This window comes from Erithacus rubecula (assembly GCF_903797595.1).
Source record: "Erithacus rubecula genome assembly, chromosome: 18".
Taxonomy (NCBI): domain Eukaryota; kingdom Metazoa; phylum Chordata; class Aves; order Passeriformes; family Muscicapidae; genus Erithacus; species Erithacus rubecula.
The window spans coordinates 8,028,723-8,037,466 of record NC_136670.1 but is presented as its reverse complement, the minus strand read 5'-3'; the positions used below and the strand labels follow the sequence as shown (position 1 = coordinate 8,037,466).

General features: G+C 52.9%; 1 protein-coding gene across 1 annotated transcript; it reads right to left on the bottom strand.

The window, feature by feature from the left end:
* Nucleotides 1-1,494: 1,494 nt before the first annotated feature.
* Nucleotides 1,495-7,741, bottom strand: TNFRSF6B (TNF receptor superfamily member 6b). Its single transcript, XM_079321660.1, has 5 exons — nt 7,559-7,741; nt 7,013-7,089; nt 6,142-6,520; nt 3,878-4,072; nt 1,495-2,411 (listed from the first exon to the last, which is right to left on the bottom strand). Exons 1-5 carry the CDS (start codon nt 7,668-7,670, stop codon nt 2,137-2,139), a joined length of 1,038 nt encoding a protein of 345 aa, XP_079177786.1. The 5' UTR covers nt 7,671-7,741; the 3' UTR covers nt 1,495-2,136.
* Nucleotides 7,742-8,744: the final 1,003 nt, after the last annotated feature.

Genomic DNA, 8,744 nt, shown 5'->3' with positions numbered 1-8,744 from the left:
CAGTTCCTGCACTAACAGCTCTCTATTCCTGTTCCCCTTCAAACCAAGGACTCCAAATCCTTTGTGCTGAGTCAGGATAACTGCAATGCAGCAGGATGGGAATCCCTCAAGGAGCTGCAGCCAACACCAGAGACTCCGGCTGCTCCAGCCTTCAACACATCAGCACTTGTGTCCTGCCTTGCACTCTGCCTTGGAGCAAAGTGCTGCAGCTGTGCTTCAGTTCACAGTGCTCTGATGGAAACCCTTCTCATCCCCTGCCCCAGCTGCTCTTGGACCTGCCAGCAGCGCTTGGCTCCTGCCAAGGGACTCGCAGTAAGTGATGCTCAGGGACTGAGCTGCATCCCACTGGGATAAAGTAGCTTGGGAGGGCAGAGATCAGGCATGGTAAAAACTGACCATTGGGAAAGGGAGTTCTGGACCCCTGTGAAGCTCCTTGGCAGGATTTCAAGGACAGGCTTGACAAAGCTTGAAGGAGATTGCCAGGACTGAGGATTCCCAGGATCACCCCAGGCTCAATGCAGAGGGGTGAGTGCTCCCCTTAGCTGTTTTTCAGCAACTTGCTTCTCTTCTTTCCTGGCTGAACTGACCCAGGACAATGCCAGGGTTGCTGAGCTGCTTCATCCTCAGAGCCCCAAACTGGGGTGAGGTGTTGCAAGCCTGGGATCCTCAGTTCAAGCCTGTGGTGCCAGGCAGGTGTGAGCAGGCATCCAGGGACTCCTGAGCTCTGGAGCAGTGAAGAGGCAAGCACTACCCCTTGGGATCATCCCTTGTCATCCAGACTGCCAAGGATTGCCACTGCAGCAGGAAGAGCCCAGGATGTGTCTGTGGGCAGTGAGGGGAGGGAAAATTTCCCTTCTCTCCCCACAAATTCCTTGCACAGGAGAAGTGGTGGAGCACTTTCACACAGCACTCGCTTCAGAGAGCTTGAACAGCTCTGAGCTGGGGGAAAACATTGTCTTCTGGACCACAAACTTTTCCTGGCATCTGTTCCACTATAAAAGAGCTATAAAAAGTCAAACTCATTCACAGCATAAAATGTAGCATTATCATTGCTACAGGGTGGAAAATGCTACGGGGGGTCATTCTTGTTGACTTTCCTAAGCAACATCTGTTTAAAATAAACCTCCTGCAGTCAGCACAGCTGCCCCAAGCCCAGCTCTTGGCTGACTGAGCACACAGTCAGGTTTGGGAACATGGTTGGGCTGACCCAGGAGATATGAGTGTGTTTGGCCATAAATCCCAGTGCAAACTGTCTGCATCCCGCTGGCACACAGCCCCGCCGTGGCTCACAGGGGCTGGCTGGGGTGTGTGATCACAGAATCCCTGAATGATCTTCCAGATCATCTTGTTCCAATGCCCTGCCATGGGCAGGGATGCCAACGTGTGGAAAAGCACATGGGAAAAACAGACAAGGGTGAGCAGGATCAGATATGAGTCTGGGACTCCCAACACCACCTCCGAGTGAGACTAGGAAAAGACTCTGGTGACAGAGAGTTGTAAGATAAAATAACTTCTTTGGTTTCTTTCTTTAGAAAATATCTTTCACACATGGTATAAAAACAGGTAGTTAAGAAATAAATTTCAAGCCAGCTGTACCAGTGAGTTTGGGGTATCCTCCCCCTTCCTGTGCCTCAGCAGCAAACTCTTCTCAAACAGAAGCATGACAAAGAAATGCAAGCAAATCCTCTGTGGGAAATACTGTTAAATGACTAAAACTCCCAACAAACCCAAATTTACACAGTTTAAAACAAAGTCAAACTGTTTTCTATAAAGGGGACCATGTTCTTCCCCAGAAATAATGACCCTGGATGCAGGTTTTTCTTCTGATAAAATATTGACCCTTGCTGAGAGCTGGAAAATCAGTGGCCAGCACCTGGCGAGCTCCCAGGAGCTGCCACGGCTGCTAGCAAGGGAATGCTGCTGCTCACACATTCCATCCCATCCCATCCCATCCCATCCCATCCCATCCCATCCCATCCCATCCCATCCCATCAGCAGTGACACAGCAGCCATGGCACAGTGCCACTCCATCTCTCATGCTGCTTTTCAAGTTATGTTTGGAAAGATGAATAAATTAAAGGAGCCTCAGAAGATAAAAACCAAAACAAAGAGCACCCAAAAAGTCCAGTTCATCTCTCAGGGCAGCTGGAAGCGCTTGCGGACCTTCTCCTCAATGGAGTGGAGCTTGACCAGGCGCAGAGCATCCAGCAGCTCCTTGGTGACCTCAGAGTCCTCCTCCTTCTTGTGGGTGAGGAAAGCCCGGAATTTCTCCTGGATGGCTGCCCTGGTCCATGGTGCCTGCTTCTTTGGTGAGTGCTCCAGGATCTGCTGCAGCCGCTTCAGCTTCTTGACGGGGATGTTCTGATACACCACAAAGTCTATCATGGCTTGTTCGCAGTCTTCATCTTCAGCTGGTGGGGAAAAGAGCCCGGAGGTTAAAGGGATGTGGGAGAGCAGGGCTCAGCCCTGCCAAGGCTCTCTGTGGGATATCTGCCCAGGGAGGTGGTGAATGCCCCAGGCCTGGAAGTGTTCAAGGCCAGGTTGGATGGGCCCTGGAACAACCTGATCTAGTGGAAGGCTGAACTTCCCATCAGTGACACACTCTACATGGGGCAGTTGGAAAACAAGGTGTGAAATTCAGAGGAAAGCCAATGCATCTATTCCATGCTACTCCCCATCAGGGAATACCGGAAAAGCCCAGACAAATCTGAAGTAATTGCAGTAAGTATTTACACATTCTTTTGCCTGAAAGTTTCTGTTTTCCCATGCAGATCTGTAAATCTTGTAACAGGACCAGCCCTAAGGCAGTCCCAAGGGCACTGGGATGGAACAGATCCGGTCCCAGCTGGTGGAAGCTGCTGGAGTGCATCCAGCATAAGGAATGAAAACAGAAAGAATTTTCAAGAGGCCAAGGCCAAAGGATTACTCAATCAGGGAGAAATTAGCCCAGTTTCATGTCATTGCAAACTGGGAACAGTTTCACTGGTTATAGTGGAGTGGGTTGAGCTCCACTGCTCAGGCTCTGCCTCTCCAGCAGGCTCGGGTTGACAATGAGCAGGTCCCTTGTGCCTCCTGAGAGGAATCATAATAAACTGGAGTTCAAAAAGCCCTTTAGCTCCCTTTTCTGGGGCCTCCTCTCTCTATAAATATCTGCAAAGGGCTGGTCTGGCTGCAGGGGCCGGTGCCTGACGCACGTGCTGCTGACGCTGCTATGACCTGGCCACCCCCCACCCCGGGACTGCATTCCACTGGTGACAGAGCTTTCCAGTCTGGGTGTCAGGATCACACTCCTGGCAGGGAACTCATGGTGTGAGTCAGGCTTTGTAAGGAGAAATTTGTGCTGGTGGTGCCAGGAGAGGATGGAAAGGAGAGAGCTGGTGGGGGAGAGCCTCTACATTCCTCATCACAAATGAAAAATCTTTTAGAGTCATATGGGATCAATATCCACCCCACTCTCAGCTCCAATGAACCTTGGGCTCTGCTCTGCTTAACCTGCACAAGACCAGGCTGTGGCTGCCATAAAAGCTTCCGGAAAACAGGTGAAGCCAGGAAAAGGGAGTGCAGGAGCCAAGCTGGGTGCCTCATCTGCCAAAAATATCCCATCCCAGCACTCCAGTTGGGATTTCACTGTCAGCTCTTCATTCTCACTGTGCAGTGGCTGCTGCTTAAGCCAGCACCCTGTCCCTGCTCTATGGGACTAACACTGGTAAAAGATGGAGGGAGACAGACTATTTTATCCATAATTATTATTAATTATGGATCAGTCCATGCTTTTACAAGCTATTTCACCACTTTGCATCTAAATAGGAGAAAGTCACAAGGAAGTTTGCCCTCACCCTGGCAGCATCAGTCCTGGCACACTGTGCCTGTGGCTCACCTGATCCCTGTGTGCTGTTGCCTCTCCCCAGCCTGCAGGATGTGCAGAGGGTGTCGTGGTACTTGTTGCCCTGCACGTTGGTCACCTTCCCCTGCTGCTCACAGTCCTGGTGTGGCTGGCATGGGTTGGTGCTGTAGTTGGAGGAGAAGAAGCCGTGGGGGCAGTCATGGCACTGGGTGTCCTCAAAGGGGGTACCTGTGCATGGGGAGACAACAGGAGCATCAGGTGACAAGTCTGCACAGCAGCTGGGGATGATGCCAGACACCATTTGAACATGAGGGTGGTGTTTGGGAAATGATCACTGCTGGTATCTCCCCTGGGAATTGTACATCCTCACGTAGGGCAAACAGCAGTGCTTCCCCCAGCCTTCTCCCAAGCCTGTGCTGATAAATTGTCAGAGCCCACAGACATGAGAGGACAACAAGAGGACATCTCATCTACTTTCAAAAGGTCACCTCCCAGACAGGAGCCAGCAGCCAGGCAGTGGCTGAGCTGCCACACCAGCCCTTCAGTTCTCAGAGCCAGAGGCTCCCGACCAAGTGAAAGTAAAAGTCTCTGTGGAGGTGAAAGCTCAGCTGTCCTTGGCTGCGCTGTCACTGCTCCCCCTGGCTCTGGGCCAGCACTTCTGTTGTCTCACAGAGATGATGCCACACAGGCAGGATTGCACCAGGCAACATTCCTGTTCCTTGGGAACAGAGGGAAGGGCTCTGGGGGCAGGAATTTCCCACCCCTTTCACCTCCTCTTCACAAATCAAATCCCAAGCGTTCCTACTCTGTGATTCTAAGGCTCAGCCATAACCCCCAGCATCTGAGTCACTATTTGCAAATGGGAAATCCCAAAGAAGTTTGTTTGCCCAGGGGGATTGTACAGGCATCAAAGCCCTCATCCAACCCAAACAACAGCAAATTCTGCCTATGGCCCCCAGCCCACACCTTCCCCATCCAGACACCAGCACTGACCAGGTCCAGGGCTCTGCCCACCACACTGGACACTCAGTCCTTGCTGTGGGGTTCAGGTGGTTTGGCTGGGGTGCAATCCTCCCCACAAAAAAAGCCTTAGCAAAAAATACATAATAATAACAACAAAAAACCAGCTTCTCCTCAAATACCCAGCTTGCTTGCATGACTCCTCAGTCCTAGAGCCAACTCTCCACACAAATTTCGTGTTTAATTTCAAAGTGCTTCACTGCAATGCTTGAAGATCTTCCCCCTTTCTGCATTTTGTTACTGGATTTTGTCATGTCCTATAGAAAATTCAATCCCAAATCTCAATCATAAACATCAGCTGAAGACAACAGGTATTTTCCCTCTGGCTGGTGAGCCTGGAGCTCTTCCATGCCACACATGAAAGGACTTCAAAAGACTCCATGCTTCAAAAGCCTTCATATTTCAAAATTCTCCCCACTTCAAAGTGTGAAGTAAGATGCTGCTGGGTTTGCTGGTGCTGCCCACACTGGTTTGCTGTCCCCTGCTGTGGTTTCCAGGCAGAGCCTGGTCCTCAGTGACTGATGAGTTTCCACACATTCAGAGCAACTAAAGGACCAGAGAAATCTGTACTAGGGAAACAACAGAAAAATAAATCCCCTTAAATATTTTGGGACTTGGATCACACAAGGAGGTGGAGTCTCAGACTCAGGAGTCAAAACAAAGCTGGTTTTGTGGTTTTGGAACTTGGCTGTGTGTCCATTGTGTGTTTTCAACACAGCCTATCCAAATTGCTCAGTGAAAAAACACAAAACCTGGCCCCGGAGTTACAGACATTCACCACCTCTGCCCTTACATTATCAGTTACCTTTTTCAGCCCAGATAGTCAGCATTCCCAGCTCCTGGGTTGCTTTATGTAAGGAGAAGGGAGCTGATGAAGGATCAGGAGCAGCTTGGACTTTCCCACCTGCCTGTGGAACAGGGCCAGTGGCTGCTCCAGGGATGGCCAAGTCACAGCCTGGCTCTGCCTGTTGTGGCAGGTGAGGCAGGTAACTGGGATTGACACATCCCATCAAAGTGTGCTGCTGGGGATTTCAAAAGCTTCCAAAGTGATAGCTGGGGAAAACCCAACCAAATTCCTCCTTGAAAAAGAAGCAGCAGCACGCTGGCAAGGGTGGCACTGTGCCAGTACCAGAGCTGAAAGGAAGTCAGCCAGGCTATGGGCAAGCATTGGCTGCTGTATTTGGCTGCTGTATTCATCCTTGATTTCTATCTCCAGCGGAGATTTTGGGGCGTGGCAAGAGCCTTGTGAGGGTGCCCAGTTCCCACCTGGTACTCACCCGGCTGCACGACCCCAGAGCCCGGCGGGCACTCGGAGTGCCTGATGCAGAACTCCATGCTGGAGTAGTAGCCCTGCTGGCACTGGCAGGCGCGGTTGTGCGTGGCATTGCACTGCTGCACCTCCACCTGCTTCTCCCCGCAGATGACGTTGCAGTAGCGGCACTTCTCCAGGTAGTTCCAGTACTGAGTGTAGTGCAAATCCGGGCAGGGCTTGCAGTCCGTGGATTTGTCCTTGGAGCAGTGCTGTGACACGTAGGTGCCGGGAGGGCACTGCTCGCATGTGATCCTCTCCTTCGTCTCAGGGTCCTTCCACTGGTACGTGGGGTGGGCAGCGCAGGCCAGCTCAACCAGCAAAAGGAGGAGAGGGGGAAACATCCACTAGGGCAAAGACAGCGCAAAGAGTCCTTAGCTCATCCTCAGGCAGAGGCGGGAGCAGCAAACGCGGCTGCTGCTGTTACAGAACTTGTTATTGTTGCAGATACAAGAAATTGCTCTCCCTCCCTTATGCTGTTCCCAGCCCAAGGACCAGCTGCTGCTCTCCTTTGCCATCCCAGGTGACAGAGCATCCTTCCCAAACCCATTTGTGATGCTTTCAGAACCCAGTTTCCCTCATCCAAAACTTGAAGCAGCTCCAGCACATTCCCCTCTTTCACCCGGGTCAGTTCCCCACCATTTGCAGTAAGAGACACCTTTGCAAACCAAGAAGCAGGAGGGAAGTTTTCCAAACTAGCAGATAAAAGCACACTCCCTAGGACCTTTAACAGTTTTTGGAAACTCAGATGTTCAGGATAGGACTGAATCCCAGACCTTGTTTATCGTCCCTTTGCTTTTCAAAGCCCACGTGCCCAGCCTGACAAGCAAAATCTTTACCTTGGAGGGATGCCTCACACTCGGCACGTGGCAGGATGGCATCGCACCGAGAGCTTCCGAGAGCCGGGACCGGGAACCTGGGGAGACACAGAGAGATCTTCAGAGGCGGCTGCTGCTGCCTGGGCCAGAGCTCCTCTCTGCGGCAGGAGGTTCGACCCAACCGGGCAGCGTTAAAACAGAGGGAGGTGGGGAAGGGCTGGTAGGTAAAGGCTGATAGGGAAGGGCTGCTGGGAAAGACTGGGTTTCCTCGCCTGCTTTCCTGAGTCAGCCCTTCCTCGGAGGGAGATGCCGGCTCTCCCCAGCGCAGGGGCGCAGCGGAGCCTTATAGCGGCTGCGGGTGGGAGGCTCTGAGCGCTCCCGAGCACGCGGCGCCAGACACGTGGAATCGCCGGGGGCGGGAAGCCACCCCCAGCCCACCGCAGCCGAGAAGGGAGCAGGAACTGGTGGGGAAGCAGCCAAGGTCTCCCTTTCCTCCCTTTCCTCCCTTTCCCTCTCACCCCCATCCATCCCCATCCCATCCTGCGGGACTGGCTCCGCTCACCGCACCTCCGCCTCGCACCTCCGCACCGCGCCGCTCCCCGCGGCCGGCAGCGCCTTTATAGACCGGCTCGTGGGGAAGACCCCCCTTGGGCAAGGGGAGGTGACATCGCTGCTCCATCCCGGCCCCTCGACCCCCCTCCCGGCCCCCGAGCCTTTCCCGGTCCCGGTGAGGCGGCAGCGGCTCCGCCTTCGGGTCCCGGCGCCCTCTCTCAGCCGAGCGCAGCTTTCGCTCTCGTTTCTGTTTGTCTCTCTAGAAGTGAAGTGTTCACAGTGAAAGTTTTCACAATGAAGTTCGTCTATCTGTGTTGAGGAAGGAAGAGAGTGGGGTTCGCACAGTTTTTCAAAGCTCTCTAAATTTTACAGGGGATTGGTGAAGAATTTTCTGGCGAGGGGAAAGGCAGGGAAATTCCCCTGAGAACGTTCTGCTCCCTGGCTGTAAACGCCGAAAAACTTCCCAGTAAGAGCAGCTGGCTGTGGCTGTGAGGGCACGGTTTTTGTCCAAGGCAGCCCCGAGGTGCCGATCCTGGCCGTGGCTGCGGGCAGTGCAGCCGGCGCTGTGGGGAGCATCCCTCCGGCTCTGCTCAGGGATGAGACCCCATCCCAGTGCCTGCCCCCTCCCCGAGGGCACTGACCCTGCCAAAACAGCCCCGATCGTCAGTGCTTGGGCACTGCATTCCTAAAGCCGGCTCTGAGCTTCAACCCTCTTCTTTCAGGAGCATTGAGAATGACACCAACTCCAACAGTAACACTAAACACCGGTACCTTTTGTGGCACAACAACATCCAGGAGCTAAGGAGGTCAGCACTTAAATCCCTTACAGGTGACAGTGCCATAAGTCTTGGACCCCAAGGATCCAAATGAAAACTGGATTTAGCCTTGCAGGTATAGCCTTGGCACAATGCACTGTTCCAGTGCCCGCTTCAAGACCCGGGACTGCTGCATTTTGCCTTGCTCTGTCTCACCAGATTCCCTCTGAACAGACATTGGTGAACAGGAAAAACCACAGCAAATGCAAATCTCTGCAAGGATGAGAGAACCACAGTGAGGACCTGAGAGAATGTGGAGGTTTTTCTCCTTGTGAGTCAAGCAGCCAGCTCCTCCTGCAGATCACTGCAGACAATTAACAATTCTGCATCTGCCTTCTGCCTCTCGCCTCCAGCTCTCAGCCACTGGGGCTGTGGATGGAGAATCT